General features: G+C 41.8%; 1 protein-coding gene across 8 annotated transcripts in view; it reads right to left on the bottom strand.

Moving 5' to 3' along the window:
* Positions 1–20,123, bottom strand: part of sh3pxd2aa (SH3 and PX domains 2Aa) — a 266,480-nt gene that overhangs the window by 10,918 nt on the left and 235,439 nt on the right. For all 8 annotated transcript variants that reach the window (XM_073027125.1, XM_073027126.1, XM_073027127.1 and 5 more), the window contains 2 exons: positions 10,572–10,921; positions 3,667–3,716 (listed from right to left, as the gene is read on the bottom strand). In XM_073027125.1, coding sequence (XP_072883226.1) covers positions 3,667–3,716; positions 10,572–10,921 — 400 coding nt within the window. The remainder of the gene's footprint in view (positions 1–3,666; positions 3,717–10,571; positions 10,922–20,123) is intronic.

Below are 20,123 nucleotides of genomic sequence, written 5' to 3'. Positions count from 1 at the left end.
TTGCAGATATAGAGTGGAAGGAACAAATCAGTACATAAGACGTATAACAAATGCAACAGAAGAAAATCAAGAGGGCTAAAAGAAGGCATTAGATTCCTCAAGCTGTCAGGGTGAAGGAGAATCTCACAGGATTCTACAGATATATTAAGAGCAAAAGGACAGCAATGAACAAAACTGGTTCTCTTGAAGATCAGAGTTTTCATCTATGCATGTAGCCAAAAGAAACAGGAGAGATCTTAAATGAATTTTTTCACATCTGTGGTTACCTAAAACACTGGCATTTACTCGGGACTTGGGTACAGAGTCTATAGACATGAGGCAAAAGAACAATGACCAATGTCATGGCCAATATACAGATTACAGAGGAGGAGGTGTTTGCTGTCTTGCGGCAAGTAACTCCCCAGAGCCTGTCAAGTTTTTTTCCCCCCTCAAACCTTGTGGCAGGGTAGTGTAGAAATTACAGGGCCCCTAGCAGAGATATTTCAAACATCCATAGCAACATGTGAGGAGCCGGAGGATTAGAGGCTAGCTAATATTGTTCTGCTGTTAAAGAAATGCACTAAAAATAAGCCAGGAATTTATAAGACAGTGAGCCTGACATCAGTACTGGGTAAGTAACTAGAAGATATTCTAAGTGACTGGATGTATAAGTATTTGTATAGACAGGGACTGATAAGGGATAGATAATATGGCTTTGAACATGGTAGGTCATGTTTAAGTAATTTTAAGCAGTCTTTCATGGAAGTTACCAGGAAAGTTGATGAAGGCAAGGCAGTGGATGTTGTCAACATGGACTTGCGCAAGTAATTTGACAAGGCTCCACATGAAAGGCTGGTCAGGAAGGTTCAGTTGCTTGGCATTCAGGATGAGGTAGTAAATTGGACTAGATATTGGCTTCATGGAAGAAACCAGAGACTAGTAGGAGATGGAGGCCTGTGACTTGTTGTATACCTCAGGGATCAGTGCAGGGTCTTTTGATATTTGTAATATATATCAACAATCTGAATGATAATGTTGTCAACTGGATGAATAATTTTGAGAAAGACACCAAAATTGGGAGGGGGTAGTGGATAGGGGAGAAGGCAATCAAATCTCATAGTGAGCCAGCTGAAAAAATGGAAAATGGCTGGTGGAATTTAATGCACACAGGTGTGTGAGGTGTTTACTTTGGGAGGACAAATCAGGGTAGAACTTACATGATGATCTGCAGGGCACTGAGGCGAGTGGTAGAACACAGATCTGGGAATATAGATCTATAATTGCTTGTAAATGGTGTCACAGGTAGGTAGGGTTGTAAAGGAGCTTCTGACATAATGGCCTTCAGAAACCAAAGTATTAAGTACAGGAGTTGGATTGTAATGAAGTTGTATGAATTGTTGGTGAGGTCTAATTTGGAGTATTGTATTCAGTTCCGGTCGCCTTACTTCAAGAAAGATACCAATAAGACTGAAATATTGCAGAGACAATTTACAAGGACGTTGCCAGAACTTGAGGACCTGAGTTTCAGGGAAAGGTTGAATAGGTTAGGACTTAACTCATTAGAACGTAAGACAATGAGGGGAGATTTGAAAGAGGTATAATTATAAGGGCTATAGATAAGGTGAAAACAAACATGCTTTTTCCACTGAAGTTAAGTAAGACTACAACTAGAGGTCAGTAGTTAAAGGTGAAAGTTGAAATGTTTAAGGGGAACATGAGAGGTAATTTCTTCACTCAGAGATTGGTGAGAGTGTGGAACAAGCTGCCAGCACAAATTGTGAATGAGTACTCAATTTCAACATTTCGGAGAAATTTGGATAGGAGGGCTATGAAGGCTATGTTCTGGGTGATGTTCGATGGGGTTAGGCAGATTAATAGTTCAGCACAGAGACTAGATGGGCCAAAGAGCCTGTTCTTGTGGTGTAGTGCTCTATGACTCTCACTACTAACACCTCCACTATCTCTTCAGCTACTTCCTTCAGAACTCTGGGGTGTAGTCCATCTGGTCCAGGTGACTCATCTCTCTTCAGGTCTTTCAGCTTCCTATGCACTTTCTCCTTAGTAGTAGCACCTACCCTCATGCCTGCCCCAAAACTCTCCAATTTCTGGCTACTACTGGTGTTTTCCATTGTTGGTGAAAACTGATACAAAATACTTAGGTTCATCTGCCATTTCTTTGTCACCCATTACTACCTCTCCAGCACCACTTTCCAGCAGTCCAATATCAACTCTTGCTTCTCTTTTACTCTTCATACACTCAGTGGCACTTTATTATGTATCTCCTGCACCGAATAAAGTGGCCACTGAATGTATACTTGATTTTTGTGGACTGTTGCTGCTGTAGCCCATCCACTTCAAGGTTCTTTGTGTTATGTGTTCAGAGATGCTCCTTTACACACCACCGTTGTAATGCAAGGCCATTCTGCTCTAATCTCTCTCAATAACAAGGCATTTTTTCCCCACAGAGCTGTTGCTCACCAGATTTTTTTTTCTGTTTTTCACACCATTCTCTGTAAACTCTAGAGACAATTGTGCATGTAGCAGTTTTAGAGATCCTCAAACCACCCCAACAGGAAGCATCAGTCATCCACAGTCAGTCACTAAGGTCACATTTCTACCCCATTCTGATGTTCTGTCCAAACAGCAATTGGACCTCTTGACCATGTATGCATGTTTTTATGCACTGAGTTGCTGCTACATGATTGCCGGATTAGATATTTGCAATTACATCCCAGCAAGCTCAAAAAAAGCTTCTATTCCACTGTTATAAGGCTAGTGAATCGTTCTAAAATGCTGGAAAATCTCAGCAGGTCAAGCAGTGGAAAGAGAAACAGTTAATGGTTCAGAATAAAGACCCTTCATTTGAATAGAGAATGAGAATCTATTTTATTTTTATATTATATTAAAAATAAATTCTGTGTTGAAGAAACATTTTTAACAAAGGTTATTTGAACTGCAAGATGCCTCTTCAGATTGATTTATCACATGCTCATTGAAACATACAATGAAATGTATCCTTTGCATTAACAACCAACACACCTAGAAATATACTAGAGCAGCCTGCAAGCATTGCCACACGTTCTAGCACTAACATAGCATGTCCACAATGCTTTGCAGAACATAATACAATATGTTCTGTATACAATAATAGCAAAAGAAGCCCCCTTCCTCCCTCCCAACACCTCCCCCCCCCCCCCACACACAGACAACCCGCCAGCTCCAAGACAGGCCTCTGGGTCTCCAGTCTCCAGCTTCGACTCCCGGGTTTTGCCCTTCAGTATCAACTTCCAGACTAGACTCTGAACTTTGGCTCTAACCTTGGGCATGCTGACTGACTCTCAAGCTTCCTCATGCCTCCTGCTCACACAGAAATCCAATCCTAGGACCAAGTGACCTGGGGCAGCCCAACATCCAAGATGTGCTTTGTCACATGTTTACATTGCTGGCTTTTCAGCATGGAGTAAAGATCTAGTCTTGGATGTCCTTCATTCCATGTTGTTGTAATCTTGAACTAAAAGCACTGCTGGTGCTTATCGAAAATTCCTTTAATTAACAGTTGCACAGAGTACATTCACTGCTGGCTTTGCAATATCCTGTTCACTGGGGATGAGGTACAGGAATCTGACCGTGGGTATGACATTTTTTTTGAAGGTGATCATTTGACAGGAAATCAAACTACGTACATACCATGCTGACTTCTCTGCGTGGTGGTGGCTTCTGCCTTAGGTTTGGGGAACCTGTGTAAAATAAAATGGAAATTTAAAAATTGCAGAGAAATCTGAAACGAAAACAGAAAATGCTGGAAAAGCTCAGCAGATCAAGTAGTGGAAAGAAAAACAGTTAGTATTTCAAATTGATGACCCTTCATGTGAACAGAGAACGAGAACTGAATCTATTTTATTTTTATAATATAAATTCTGTGTGAAGAAACATTTCTAACAATGAGGTTATTTGAACGGCAAGCAACCCCTTCAGATTTATTTATCACATGTACATTGAAACAAACAATAAAATATGTTAACACACCCAGAAATATGCTAGGGCAATCTTTAAGTGTCACTATATATTCTAGTGCCAACATAGTATGCCCACAATGTTTGGCAGAATATCACAGAACCAAATATCAACAACAAAAAAAGCCTCTTTCCTCCCTCTCAACACAGTTTTCCAACTCCAAGGCAGTCTGCTGGGCCTCCACTCTGAAGTCTCTGGCCTCAACTTACAGGTTTTGAACTTCAGTCTCTAGTGAAAAGCATGCTGACTGGTCCTCATGCTTCCTTGTGCCTTCTGCTCATATGGACATTCAATCCCAGGACCCAGCGACCTGGGGCAGCCCAATGTCCACAGATATCCTTTATCACACATTCGCATCAATGGCTTTTGAGCAAGGAGTGCAGGCCTAGTCTTGGATGTCCTTCACCTGCATGTCCACAACACTAGCCTTCAAGTGCGCAGCAGAGTAGTGATGCTTACATCGCTAGACTTAGAGGACAGAGTGTAGGCCTAGGCTCCAGATGCCCTTCATGGATCCTTGGCTGGAATACCGAGGTGATAGGATTGACAGAAGTAAATATTAACAAAAGCAGCACATGAAATGATATTATCACGTAGAAAATCTCAAATAATAGTAGTTTGGATGAAGCTATCATTAAAAAGGCAAAGGTTTCAAGTTGCGTAGAGGAATGAAAATAGCATAGTATAAACCAAGTAATTAGATGTGCATGTAACAATGGTTATGAGGGAGTTTTTAAATCTAGAATAGAGTAATGAGAAAGAGTTAACTGGAAATCTGGTAATTCAGAGGACTTTAGGTAACAGTGGCCTCAATATAAAACCACTGTCTTAATTCTCAAATACAATAAATTACGAAGGCATGAGGTGAGGTTTGGTTTAATAGGTTGGGAGTATATATTAACAAGCATGCTGGTAAACCAGCTATGGTTAACTTTTAAAGGATTAATATGTAGAGTTATTGACTGGTGGTGTAGTGGCATCAGCACCGGACTTTGAGGCAAATGATCCTGGATTCAAATCTGGCCAGCTCCTTGCACACCTTCCATCCGTGATGGGTTGAGTGTTGAGCTAGCTATTTGACCTCATGAAAAACAGACAAAGTGCTAAAGAAACAGCAAAAGGTGCCGCTCCATGCGCCACAAGGTGCGGAGAGGAATAACAACAACGATATAGAGATATACAGCATAGAAACAATCCATCAACCCACTGAGTCTGCACCAACCATAAACCACCCATTTTCACTATTGTGATATTAATCCCATTTTATTTAAATTCTACCTGCATTTCATCCACACTATTCCTCTCTCTCCATCCCCAACCCAGATTCTACCACTCATTCTGGGGGCAATTTAAAACAGCCAATTAATCTTCTAGTCATAGCTTTAGTACAATGAGTTTGTATAAGGCAGAAACATACAGCTTAGAAACTGGCCGTGACAGCCCATCTCATTTATGTGACAATGGTGCTCATCTACAGTAATGTCACTTGCATTAGGCTCATATCTGCCTACTTCTTTCCTCTACAAATACTTGTTAAAATGCCTTTTAAACATTGCAACATGGTCTGCTACCACTGGCAGCTCGTGCTAAATATTTACTGCCTTCTGTGAGAGAAACTTTGCACTCAAATCTTACTTAAATTTCTTTCCTTGCACCTTAATCATATATCTCTAGCTCTAGACTCTACTGCCATTGGGAAAAAAGTCTCTACCCTGTCTGTATCCCTCAAACTTTTGTAAAATTCCATTAGATCACCTCCGAGCCACCTACATTCCAGTGAAAATAAGCCCAACTTATCCAATATTAGTTACTATTATCTGCAGAATTATAATGGAGAAAAGGGAACCACAGAGGCCTGAGAAAGGAAGGGAACACTAGCAGGTATGACAGTAGAATAGTAATGGCTGAAGTTTCTGGAGGCAACTTATAAGGTTCAGGATTGATAGACCTCAAAGATGAAGAAGCATTCTAAGTTGAGGATGTGGCTCCGATTGCTGACAAGTGAAGCCAAAGACAGCATAAAAGCAAAAGAAAGGGACTATAATATAGCAAAAATGAATGGGAAGCTGGAGGATTGGAAGCTCCTAAAGCAATTAAAAACATAAGGAGAGAAATGAAAGGGGTGGGAGTGGATATTGCACCACTCAAAAATGCTGCTGGAGAGGTAGTATTGGAGGACAATGAAACAGCAAACAAACTCAAGTATTTTGCATAAGTCTTCACTGTGGAAGACACTAGTAGTATGCCAGATATTTGAGAGTGTCAGTGGGCAGAAATGAGTCTGCTATTACTAAGGAGAAGGTGCTTGGGGAGCTGAAAGGTCTGAAGGTAGACAAGTATCCTGGACTAGATGGACTACATCCCTAGTGTTCTGAAAGAGGTAGCTGAAGATATTGCAGAGGCATTAGTAGTGATCTTTCAAGAATCACAAGAATCTCCTTCTTTAAAGGAGGGAGGCCAAAGACAGGAAATTATAGCTCAGTTAGCTTGACTTCAGTGGTTGGAAAGATGTTGGAGTCCATTATTAAGGATGAGGTTTCAGGATACTTGGAGGCACATGATAAAATAGGCCAAAGTCAGTATGGTGACCTTTAGGGGAAACCTTGCCTGACAAATCTGTTGCAATTCTTTAAAGAAATAACAGGTGGGATAGATTAAGGAGATCTGTATCAATGATCGGATGATAATAGAGCATAGACAACAGCGAGGAAGGCCATCAAAGCTTGCAGTAGAATACAATGTAGGGAAGTATATGATCATGCATTTTGGTAGAAGGAAGAAAGGTGTAGAGTATTTCCTGAATGGGGAGCAAATTCAGAAATCACAAAGAAACTTGGGAGTCCTTGTACAGGATTCCCAAAGAGTTAACTTTCAGGTTTAGTTGGTGGTAAGGACGGCAAATGCAATCTTAGCATTCATTGCGAGAGAAATAGAATATAAAAGCCAAGATGTAATGCTTTATAAGGCTTTGGCCATACCACACGTGGAGTATTGTGAGCAGTTTTTGACCATTTATTTAACAAAATGTGTACTAGCATTGGAGGGGGTCCAGAGGACATTAATGAGAAAGATCCTGGGAATGAATGGGTCAATACATGAGGAGCATTTGATGTCTTTGTGCAAGTACTTGCTGGAGTTTTGAAGAATGAGGGGGATCTCACTGAAACCCATTGAATATTGAAAGGCCTAGACAGAGTGGATGTGGAGAGGATCTTTTCTGTAGTGGGGAGACAAGGACCAGAGAGCACAGCCACAGCCATGGAATAGAAGAATGTCCTTTTAGAACAGAGACCAGGAAGAATTTCTTTAGTCAGAGGATGGTGAATCTGTGCAATTCATTGCAAACCCCCATGACCATGGAGGCCAATTTCTTGGGTATACTTAAAGAGGAGGTTGATAGGTTCTTAATTTGTGAGAGTGTCAAAGGTTATGGAGAGAAAGCAAGCAATTAGAGCTGAGGGGGATAATAAATTGGCCATGATGGGATGGTGGAACAGACTCAGTGGGGTGAATGCCTATTTCTGTTCTGATGTCCCATTGTCTTTATATTTCTTTGAGGCAAAATAAACCTAACTGAAAATAGTGCTTTAGTCTTTGCTATTAAGAAAAGATAAAGATAGTGTTTTATTAAACAGGAAAGAACATAATGTTGCCAGGAAAACAGTAAACCTGAGGAAGCTTAGAATTCAGCAAACTGTTGTAAAAAAAAGTGCAGATTAGTAAGTGACATCCAGGATCCTCTATACATTTGTAAAAAGGAAGAGATTTCCAGTTTAAGGCAATGCTACCGAAGATGTGCAAGAGATTTGACTAAAAACATTACTTATAACATTTTTTCTGAAGTAAATGATGGTGAACTATTGCTGCAGACAGTGAGGGGGCAGGCAGGGGGTGGGGGCTGGTTTGAGAGATGAGCTGTGTTGGGGCATTGCGAGGCACAACATGTTTCAGCTGGAGTAGCAGAGGGACTTTGTATTGCTGTCGGAGATGGAGTAAGTGATTTGGAGAGGATTCAGTGCAGAAGAGTTTCAATGCCTGTCCACCTAAACTGGGTGCGAGGTTGGATCACTCCAAGTGCTGAACAGACTTGGTGGAATCAAGAATGGCTTCAGGCTGAGTGGCCCAAGTGTGTCGGGGCATTTAGAGTCAGGTCCTGTAATGTGGCACTAGCTGGTGCTTGGACAATTTAAACACTGACACAGATAAATTGGAAGCCTAAGTGTTGGGTAGGGAGGTGAGGGTCGGGCAGATTTCGCTTGCTCTCCTGCGAACATTTATTCCTTTCATATGGCACCAAAGCTGTGAACTGATCCAGCTGTTATGCATTTCTGCCCCACTGGTATGATGGACTGGGGACTAAGGCTTGGGGCCTACTCCAGGAGTAGATCTCGGAGTCAGTTTGGTTTGGAAGGCTAACACGAGGAAATCTGCAGATGTTGGAAATTCAAAAAACACACAAAATGCTGGTGGAACGCAGCAGGCCAGGCAGCATCTATAGGGAGAAGCACTGTCGACATTTCGGGCCGAGACCCTTCGTCAGGACTAACTGAAAGGTAAGGTAGTAAGAGATTTGAAAGTAGGAGGTGGAGGGGAAAATATGAAATCATAGGAGAAGACCGGAGGGGGTGGGGTGAAGCTGAGAGCCAGAATGGTGATTGGCAACAGGGATACAGAGCTGGAGAAGGGAAAGGATTATGGGACGGGAGGCCCAGGGAGAAAGAAAGAGGGAGGGGAGCACCAGAGGGAGATGGAGAACAGGCAGAGTGATGGGCAGAGAGGAAAAAAGAGGAGGGGGGAAAAAACTAAATATATCAGGGATGGGGTAAGATGGGGAGGAGGGGCATTAACGGAAATTAGAGAAGTCAATGTTCATGCCATCAGGTTGGAGGCTACCCAGCCAGTATATAAGGTGTTGTTTCTCCAACTTGAGTGTGGCTTCATCTTGACAGTAGAGGAGGCCATGGATTGACATATCAGAATGTGCATGGGCCATGGAATTATAATATGTGGCAACTGGGAGATCCTGCTTTCTCTGGCGGACAGAGCATAGATGTTCAGCGAAACGGTCTCCCAGTCTGCGTCGGGTCTCACTAATACATAAAAGGCCACACCGGGAGCACCAAACGCAGTATACCACACCAGCCGACTCAAAGGTGAAGTGTTGCCTCACCTGGAAGGACTGTCTGAGGCCCTGAATGGTGGTGAGGGAGGAAGCACAAGGGCAGGTGTAGCACTTGTTCTGCTTACAAGGATAGGTGCCAGGAGGGAGATCGGTGGGAAGGGATGGGGGGAACGAGTGGACAAGGGAGTTGCGTAAGGAGCAATTCCTGCGGAAAGCAGAAAGAGGGGGGGAGGGAAAGATGTGCTTGGTAGTGGGATCCCATTGGAGGTGGCAGAAGTTATGGAGAATTATACGTTGGACCCGGAGGCTGGTGGGGTGGTAGGTGAGGACAAGGGGAACCCTATCCCGAGTGGGGTGAGGGCAGATGCACGGGAAATGGGAGAGATGCGTTTGGAAGGCTGTTAGCTTGCTTCTGTTGTTTGCATGATGTGTGTTTAATTTTCTCTATCTCTGCATGGTGGTTTTTGGTCTTTTTTTAAAATTGGGTTATTTGGGTTTCTTATTTTGTGGCTGCCTATAAGCAGAAAAATTTCAAGGTGTATAATTTATACATTCTTTGATGATAAGTAAGATGCGATTTGTGCCTTGCATTAATTAGCAGGTTAATATAGATTCCTCACATACAGAAAAAAATACTATCTAACTTTTAAGAAATTACACAAATATCTTGTGGGTAACATCAAAGACACATAAAACTTCCTGCAAATATTGGAGAACTACAACTTTATTAGCAAAATAATTAAAGAAAATGCAGGAAGGTGATAAATCGCCTTAAGTTGATGAACTGCATTCTGGAGTTTTGAAGATGTTGTTGATGGACATAGCTGATGCAATGGTTGTCACATTCCAACAATCCTTAGAACTGCAACAGTTCCCACAGGTACAAAGCTACCAAAATCAATCACACTATTTAAGAAAATAGGGAAAAAGAAATTAGAGTTAGATTGCATCATTTGGAGGGAAGATGCTGGAATATATTATCATGAGGTGAAAACTGCAGTTGGAAAATATTAATAGAATTTCACCATTTCAATTTGTATACATAAAAGGAAAAGCATGTTTAACATATCTATTGGAAATTTCTCAGGTCTGTAACCAGCAGATGAGATGACAGTGAAACAGTTAATGCAGATTGTTTGGACATGAGATATTTTCAAATGAATTACTGTGGAACCAGAGAATTGCTTGATTAAATCTTTCAAGATACCATTTACACTGATTGTAAAATCTCAGACTGGGGACATAAGCCTGAAAATGCAGTTGCTCCAGTCACCATCCTAATGAAAAACTTTTGAGACCATGAAACCTCATATTCTGAGCTGTTACTGCCCAACATTACTTGCATGTTGAACAACTGTGCAAGTAAACATGATTTTAGTTCAAGACACTACCCAATAATAAACATTCTGGAATGTTTTTAGTTCTTATGGAAAAGGAAATATTTTCAATGCTGTACCTATTTCTGCTCTCTGTGGAGCGATCCTGGCCACAGCTGGGGATCCTGGTGTGGCTCGGCTGAGCCTCTTTTCTGTTGCCACTAATGCAGTTGCTTCACCATTGGACTGCTCACAAGGCAATGGAAGGCTGATTTCTTTTGCAGTAAGTGGAGGGTGATCATAACATTTGGATTCATTTTCTGTCTGAATGTCTTTCTCACTGCTTGTCTTCTTGTTCAACAGGTTACTGATTTCCATTATGTTCCCAATTATCTCCACTGGGCCATTAACAGGCTTTTTCCTTGGAGAAAGTTCATCTTTGACTTTTCTCAGATAGGATGCTGGTGCCCATCCCTCTTTGCCTTGATATCTGGGGAGAAAAGATTACACACTTGCAAAGACAGTATTTTTTCACTTTTGCCTCAATTACAGTAAATATCAGTCCTTTAGCAATCACACTGAAACTAAACAGCAATTCAACCATTCAATCATAGCTATTTCTAAAGATTTGCCCCCAACCTACAAGAAACAAACTAGTCATGGAATCAAAATAGTCATAAAGAGATAGAGAGTTCAATGTATCATGACAACAACCCACTAAGTGTGCAGCAACCACCAACTTCCATAAGATATAGAAGCAGAATTAGGCCATTTGGCCTACTGAGTCTGCTCTGCCATTTCATCATGGCTGATCTATTTTTTCTCTCCATCCCAATCTCCTACCTTCCCCCGTGTCCCTTCATGCCCTGACCAGTCAAGAATCTATCAACCTCTGACTTAAATATATGTAAAGACTTGGCTTCCACAGTCAACTGTGGCAATGAATTCTACAGATTCACCACTCTCTGGCTAAAGAAATTCCTCCTTAGTTCCATTCTAAAAGGATGCGCATCTATTTTGAGGCTGTCTCATGTGGTCCTAGACTCTTCCACCACAGGAAACATCCTCTCCACATCCACTCTATCAAGGCCTTTCAACATTCAATAGGTTTTAATTAGGTCACCCCTCATGCTTCTGAATTCTAGTGAATACAGGCCCAGAGCCATCAAACGCTCTTCACGTGACAAGCCGTTCAACCCTGGAATCAGTTTTCTGAACCTCCTTTGAAATCTTTCCAGTGTCAGCACATCCTTTCTAAGATAAGGGGCCCAAAACGTGAAGCCTCCCCAATGCTTTAAAGTCTCACTATTACATCCTTGCTTTTTATTCAAGTCTTCTTGAAATGAATGCTAACATAGCATTTGCCTTCCTCACCACAGACTCAACCTGCAAATTAACCTTAGGGGAATCCTGAATCAAGGACTTCTAAGTCCCTATGTGCCTCAGATTTTTGAATTTTCTATCCATTTAGAAAATAGTCTACCCTTTTATTTCTTCTACCAAATTGCATGACCATTCACTTCCCAACCATCTGCCACTTCTTTGCCCATTCTCCTAATCTAAGTCTTTCTGTAGCCTCTCTACTTCCTCAAGACTACCTGCCCCTCTTTGTATCATTCACAAACTTTACAACTAAGTCACCAATTCTGTCATCTAAGTCATTGACATACAACGTAAAAAGAATTGGTCCCAACACAGACCCCTGTGGAACACCACTAGTCACCATCAGTCAACCAGAAAAGGCTCCGTTTATTCCCGGTCTTTGTCTCCTACCAAACAGCCAATACTTTATCCATGCTGGTATCTTTCATTTAATAACATAAGCAGTTTCATGAGTGGCACCTTGTCAAAGGCCTTCTGAAAATCGAAGTACACAACATCAACCAATTCTCCTTTGTCTATCCTGCTTGGTATTTCTTCAAAGAATTCCAACAGATATGTCAGACAAGATTTTCCCTTGAGGAAAGCATGCTAACTACGGACTATTTTATCATGTGCCTCCAAGTACCCCAAATCCACATTTTTAACAGTTGACTCCAACATCTTCCCAAACCCTGAGGTCAAACTTGCTGGCCTATAATTTCTTTTCTTCTGCCTTTCTCCCTTCTGCAAGAGTACAGCGACATTTGCAATTTAGACAAGAAAATCTACAGATGCTGTAAATCCAAGCAATACACACAAAATGCTGGAAGAACTCAGCAGGTTAGGCAGCATCAATGGAAAAGAGTGAACAGTCGATGTTTCTAGCTGAGACCCTTCAATAGGACTGGAAAAGAAGATGAGAAGTTACAGCCAGAAGGCAGGGAGAGGGGAGAAACCACCATCAACTACCATACTATACTAGTGAGTACCTACGTGACTTCCTTGTCCATTCATCCCTCCCCACTGATCTACCTCCTAGTACATATCCTTGTAAGCAGAACAAGTGCCATACCTACACCTCCTCTCTCACTACCATTCACAGCCCCAAACAGTCCTTCCAGGTGAGGCAACACTTCACCTCAGAGTCTGCTGGGGTCACCTACTGTATCTGGTGATCCCAGTGTGGCCTCCTGTATACTCAGACCCCGTTTAATGCCAAGGATGCATTCCTCGGAGGTGAGTGCTATGTAAATCATCGCTATGCTGGGTCATTATAACATTTCGGAAATGGACATGTGTGACTGATTAAAAAAAATCAAAGACAAATATTATTTTATGTATACACAGTAATTTATGGAGTAACAAATATGTAAATAGGCCTAACCTGTACATCAGAGAAACAGCAACCATCGCAGTAGCAGCAGAGGGAAGCAGGTGGTGGTTACATCTTAGAGGAGGGACCAGGCTTTTATCTTGTCTGCATTTTTTGATAATTGTTCTGATCATTGATGTAGCCAACATCAACCTGACGCTCACCAGCTTCCAAACGCCATATCACTTGCAGTTTCATATCCATGTTAATGCTTTTCCTAGACACCTTAGATTCACTACCCTCACTGGAAGTTACAGGCTGTTTTCCAGATACTATGGGTGAAAAATATTGAATAAATTGGTGAGGGAGCAAGAACGTTTACACACGCAGGGGAGGCAGAGCAGGAACTAATACGTGATTAGCTGTGAGTAGCTCAGAGCATATGTAAAGTGCTCTTATTGGCTGTATGTTTACTGTAATAGTGGCCGCTCTTGAGAAGTTTTAAGTGCTGTTTAGAAAGAATTTTTATCATTTAAAAAAAAAGTTTCAATAAAGAATTGAATAACCAAATTGAATCAGCGCTATGCAGGGTAGTGTTATGTGGGGTTTGAGTGTATACCAATGAGACCAAACAAAGACTGGGAGACTGCCTCACTGAGCACCTATGTTCCGTCTGTCAGAAAAAGCAGGATGTCCCGGTGGATACCCATTCAATTCTACTTCTCATTCTGATATGTCAATCCATGGCCTTCTCTACTGCCACAATGAAGTCATACTCAGGTCGGAGGAGCAACACCTTATATTCCGTCTGGGTAGCCTCCAACATGATGGCATGAACATCCATTTCTCAGACTTCCAGTAATTGCCACCCCCCATGGTCACTATTCCCATTTCCCTCTCTCATCTGCCCATCACTTCCCTCTGGTGCTCCTCCTCCTCGGAGCTTTCTTCCATGGTCTTCTACCCTTATCAGATTCCCCCTTCTCCAGTCTTTTATCCCTTTCTCCTATCAACTTCTCAGCTCTTTACTTCACCCCTCCCTCACTCCCAGTTTCACCTAGCACCATGGAATGCTTCTTTCCCCTCACAACCTTCTTGCTCCAACCTTATCTTTTTTCCCGGTCCTGATGAATGGTCTCAGCTCAAAATGTCAACTGTTCACTCCTTTCCATAGATGCTGCCTGGCTTGCTGAGTTCCTCCAGCATTTTGTGTGGAGCATTACTACCTCTCCAACATCGTTTTCCATCTATCCAATATCCAGTCTCACCTCTCTTTTACAATTTATATATTAAAGAAACTTTTGGTATCCTCTTTAATATTTTTGCCTCGCTTACTTTCATATTCCATTTTTTTCTTCTTAATGACTTTTTAGTTGCCTTCTATTGGTTTTTAAAAAAAACTTTAAAATCCTCCATCCTCCCACTAATTTTTACTCTATTATATGCTTTCTCTTTGGCTTTTATGTTGGCTTTGATATTTCTTGTTAGCCACGGTTGTGTCATCTTGCCTTTAGAATACTCCTTCCTCCTTGGGATGTACTGTATATACCCTGTCTTTCCGAATTGCTTTCAGATATTCCAACCATTGCTGTTCTGTCATCATTTCTACCAAAGTTCTTTGCCAATCAGTTTTGGCCAACTCCTCTCTCATGCCTCTGTAATTCCCTTTAGTCCACTGTAATACTGATACATCTGACTTTAACTTCTCCTTCTTAAATTTCAGGGTGAATTCTATCATATTATGATCACTTGCCCCCAAGGGTTCTTTTACCATCTCTAATCAATTCTAGTTCACTGCACAACACTCAATCAGAATAGTTTATGCCCTAGTGCGCTCAACCATCTAATAGGCATTCTAGAAATTCCCCCTCTTGGGATTCAGCACCAACTTGATTTTCTCAATCTCCCTGCATACTGAACTTCCTCATGACTATACCCCTTTGGCATAAATTTGCTATCTCCTGTTGTAATTTGTAGACCACACCCTTACTATTGTTTGGGGGGGTCTGTATTAAACTCCCATAGGGGTCTTTTTACCCTTACAGTTCCTTAGCTCCACCCACAACATTTCAACACCTTTCAACCTGTGTCACTTTCTCACTAAAATACCCGTGCCAACCAACTGGCAGGAAGGTTCAAGAACATTTTCAATCTCGCACTGCTGCAATTGGAGGTTCCCACCTGCTTCAAAAGGGCGACAATCACACCCGTGCCCAAAAAGAGCAAGAGCTGCCTCAATGACTATCACTCAGTTGCACTCACATCTACTGTGATGAAATGCTAGAATCAACTCCTGTCTAAGCAAGGACCTGGATTAGCTGCGATTTGCCTATCACCACAATACTTCTACAGAGGATACAATCTTACTGGCTCTCCACTTGGCCTTAGACCACCTGGACAACAGCAATACTTACACCAGGCTCCTGTTTGTTCATTACAGCTCAGCGTTCAACATCATCATTAGTACCTCAATACAAATCAACAAGTGTCAAAACCTGGGTCTTTGTACCTCACTTGGAAACTGGATCCTTGACATCCCCTTCAGGAGACCATAGTCAGTGTGGATTGGAAAAAAACATCTCCTACTCACTGACAATTAACATTGGTGCACCTCAAGGACGTGTGCTTACCCCACTGCTCTACTCTCTCTACACCTACGACTTTGTGGCCAGGCAGCGCTCAAATGCAATCTATAAATTTGCCGATGACACAATTATTGTTGATAAAATTTCAGATGGTGACAAAAGGGCGTACAGAAGTGATATAGGTTAACTGGTTGAGTGGAACTTCAGAAAGGGGAAGGTGAGGGAACGCACATCAGTGCACATCGAAGGATTAGCAGTGGAAAGGGTGAGCAGTTTCAAGTTCTTGGGTGTCAACATCTCTGAAGATCTATCCTGAGCCAACGTATTCATGCAATTACAATGGCACAACAGTGGCTATATTCTGTTCAGAGTTTGGGGAGATTTGGTATGCCAAAAAGATTCAGCAAATTTCTATGGAGAGTATTCTAACTGGTTGCATTGCCATCTGGTATGGAAGGGCCACTGCACAGTATCAGAAAAAATTGCAGTAAGTTGTCAACTCTGCCAGCTCCATCATGGGCACTAGTCTCCCAAGCATCAAAGTCATCTTCAAAAGATGATGCCTCAAAAAGACAGTATCTATCATTCTGGACCCCTATCACCTAGCATATGCCCTTTTCACATTGCTACAATTAAGCAGGTGGTACAGGAGTATGAAGGCATAGACTCAATGTTTTAGAAGAAGCTTCTTCCCCTCTGCCATCAGATTTCTGAATGGACAATGAACATATGTACACTATCTCACTATTTTTATTCTTCTTTATTTGCACTACTTAATATATATAGCACTGTGCAAAACTCTTGTGGTATATATATCAGGGTACCTAAGACTTTTCCACAGTACTGTATTTGCCAACATGGATTGGAGAGCGAGTTTATAAATGTGGCAGGAACAAAGGATGTTGGGAATGGTGAGTGTTGTGCACAGTGGGAGGGATGGGGGACAGATGGCAGACAAACCCAGCCCTGGGACTCAGACAAGGTCATTTGATTCCGAACAATTGGTTTATTGATCATTACAGAATGCCACTCTGGTGCTTCCCGCTGCCTCCCCTCGCCCTTCCTGTTTTCTAAACCATGATTCTCCTTCTTGTCCACTTCCCACTTTCAGTCCACAATAGAGAATGGTATCAGAATCACTCACATATGCCACAACAGTTTCCCCTTCAGCAGTAGCAGTACAGTGCAAAACATAAAATTACTACAGTACTGTGCAATTCTTAAGTGCCCTAGCTATACTGTATATGTATGTGCCTCAGACTATTGCACAATACTGTACATTTCTTATTGCAATTTAGTTTTTTAAATTATATATTGCACTGTACTGCAGCAGCAAAACAAATTACTCAAATGTATGCCAGTGATATTAAACCCGATTCTGATTTTCACTGTGTGTGTGTGTGGCCTCCGTTGGTTGTGGTTGACCATGGGTACTGCACCTCTGGTATTCACTGGCTTGTCGAACAGCGTCGACTATGGCTATTGAGGCCGATCCTAGAACGGCAGGCTCTACCATAGTTGCTGCATGTGTAGGGTGTTGTAAAATTGTTGTCCACCGTCCTCTCTGTTTAGCCCCGTAGCTGAAGAATTAGAGCACTGGTCTTGTTAAACCACAAGTTCGTGAGTTCAAGTCCGACTGGAGCCTCAATATATTTTCACTAATGCTATATTAATCCCATTTAAAAAAAAATCCCCATGCATTTCACCAACACTCTCCCTCCACCCTCAACCCATTCTCCCACTCAAAAGAGGGCAATTTCTAATGACCAATTAATCTCCTACCAATTCCTCTCTTAAACCTTCCACATCCTTCCCAATGAGGAGACCAGAATTGAACACAATACTCCATGTAATCTAACCAGAATTTTATAGAGCTGCAACATTACCAGATAGCTCTTGAACTTAATCCCTTGACTAATGAAAGCCAAAAACCATATACCTTCTTAACAGCCTATCAACTTGCATGGCTACTTTGAGATCTGTTCCTTCACACTGCTAAGAATCCTGCCATTAACCTTTAACTCTGTCTTCAAGTTTGAACATCCAAAGTGTATTACTTCACTGGACTGTACTCTATCTGCCACTTCTCAGCCCAGCTCTACATCTCATCAATGTCCTCTTGTAACATATGACAACCTACACTATCCACAACATCACCAACCTTCGTGTCATTGCAAACTTACCCACTTCCTCATCCAAGTCATTTATAAAAATCACTGGTCACCGACCTCCAGCAGAATACACTCCACTTACAACTACACTCTGCCTCTTATGGACAAGCCAGCTCTGAATTCACAGCCAAGTTTCTCTGCATCCCATGCCTCCTGACTTTCTGAATAAGCCTTACTAAAATCTATAAACACCATTCCTCTATTGCCATCAAATAGTTTTGTCATTCCTGGAAGGATTCAGTCAGGCTCATGAGGCATAACTTGTCCCTCACCAAGCCATGCTGACCATCTCTAATCAGACTAAACTTCTCCAAATGCTCATAAATCCTGTTTTTAAAAGACCTCGCGAATAGTTTGCCCCTCCCCCACTGATGTCAGACTCACTGGTCTATAATTCACAGTATTTTCCCTATTATCTTGCTTGAACAAATGAAGAATATTTACCATCCTCTAATTTTCTGCACTACTCCTGTGGTCAGCAATGATGCAAAGATCAACGCAAAAGGTGCAGTAATCTTGTAAGAACATGGGGTATATACTCTCTCCCCCAGGGCACATCAGAAGTTCCAGCACATCCTCATTCTTAACAGTGGCATGTTCTGGCATTTTAACCTGTTCTACATTGGCCTCACATTCACCAAGGTCACTCTGACCTGTAAATACTGATGCCAAGTATTCATTGAGAAGCTCCTGTACCTCCCCCAACTCCAGGTATGTATCCTCTTTTATCCCTAATTGCCCCAAATATTATTTATTTATTAATTATTAGTTTCCTTGTCTTTTATGTATTTGCAAAATTTGTTGTCTTTTGAACAGTGGTTGCTTATCCATATTTGTTGTGTGTAGTTTTTCAAGGATTGTAATGTTTCTTTGTATGAATGCCCACAAGAAAATACATCTCAGGGTAATATATGGTGACATACATGTATTTTAATAATAAATTTACTATGACCTTGACTTACATGTACATGCAGAACTCCTTTGCTTAATCTACTCACCAATGCTTAAGAGTCAGAGAATTACAGTCATCTCCAAAAGGTTTCCTACCATTAATGTGAGACGCAGTCACTAGAGATTAGTCGTAGATAGTTGCCTCTGACTGGGAGCCTGGGACTGCTGGTGTACTGCAGAGACTGGCACTGGCTCCATTGTTGTTTATCATCTATATCAACAATCTGGATGATAATACGGTAAACTGGTTCAGCAAATTTGCAGATGACACCAAGCTTGGAGATAAGCAAGGATATTAAATCTTGCAGAAAAATCTCAACCAGCTGGACAAATGGGCTGAAAAATGGCAAATGGAATTTAATGCAGACAAGTGTGAAGTGACTTTGGGAGACAGACCAATGTAGGACTTACACAGTGAATGGTAGGGCACTGAGGAATGCAGCAGAACAGAGGGATCTGGCAATACAGATCCATAATTCCTTGTAAGTGGAGTCACAGGTAGATATGGTCATAAAGAAAACTTTAGACACATTGGCCTTCATAAATCAAAGTACTGAGTACAGGAGTTAGAATGTTATGTTTAAATTTTATCAAACGTTGGTGAGCCCTGTTTTGAAATATTTTGTGTAGTTCTGGTCACCTATCCACAAGAAGGATATCAGTACAAATGAAAGAATGACAGAAAATTGTCAAAGATGTTGCCAGATTTGGGAATATGATTTATAGGGAAAGGTTAAATAAGTTGGGAGTTTATTCCCTGGAGCATCGGCGAATGAGGGGAGATTTGATAGAGGTATACAAATCAATACACACAAAAAGCTGGAGGAACTCAGAGGGTCAGGCAGCACCAATGGAAAAAAGTAAACCGTTAATGTTTTGGGCTGAAACCCTTCTTCAGGGCTGAGGAGGAAGAGGAGGAGGAAGGGGGAAGATGCCAAAATAAAAAGGCAGGGGGGAAGAGAGAGAGGCTTGTTGGAAGGTGATAGGTGAAGCCAGGTGGGTGGGAAAGGCCGAGGGTTGAAGAAAGAATCTAATAGGAGTGGAGAGTGGACAATAGGAGAATTGGAAGGAGGACAGGACCTGGGGCAAGTAATAGGCAGGTGAGGAGAAGTGGGAAATAGGGTAGTAGGAGTAGTAGGCCTCCGTTAGTCTCGATAGACTATGGATTTGCTCCTTGGGAAGTTTCCAGGGTGCAAACCTGGGCAAGGTTTTTTTTTAATGGACAACTGGCAGTTGCCCAAGCTGCAAGTCTCCCCTCTCCACCCCACCGATGTTGTCCAAGGGAAGGTTATAGGACCCATACAGCTTGGC

The sequence above is a fragment of the Hemitrygon akajei genome, chromosome 23 (genome assembly GCF_048418815.1).
Source record: "Hemitrygon akajei chromosome 23, sHemAka1.3, whole genome shotgun sequence".
In the NCBI taxonomy this organism is placed as follows: Eukaryota; Metazoa; Chordata; class Chondrichthyes; order Myliobatiformes; family Dasyatidae; genus Hemitrygon; species Hemitrygon akajei.
Note: the sequence above shows the minus strand (reverse complement) of the source record. Positions and strands in the feature narration are given on the sequence as shown.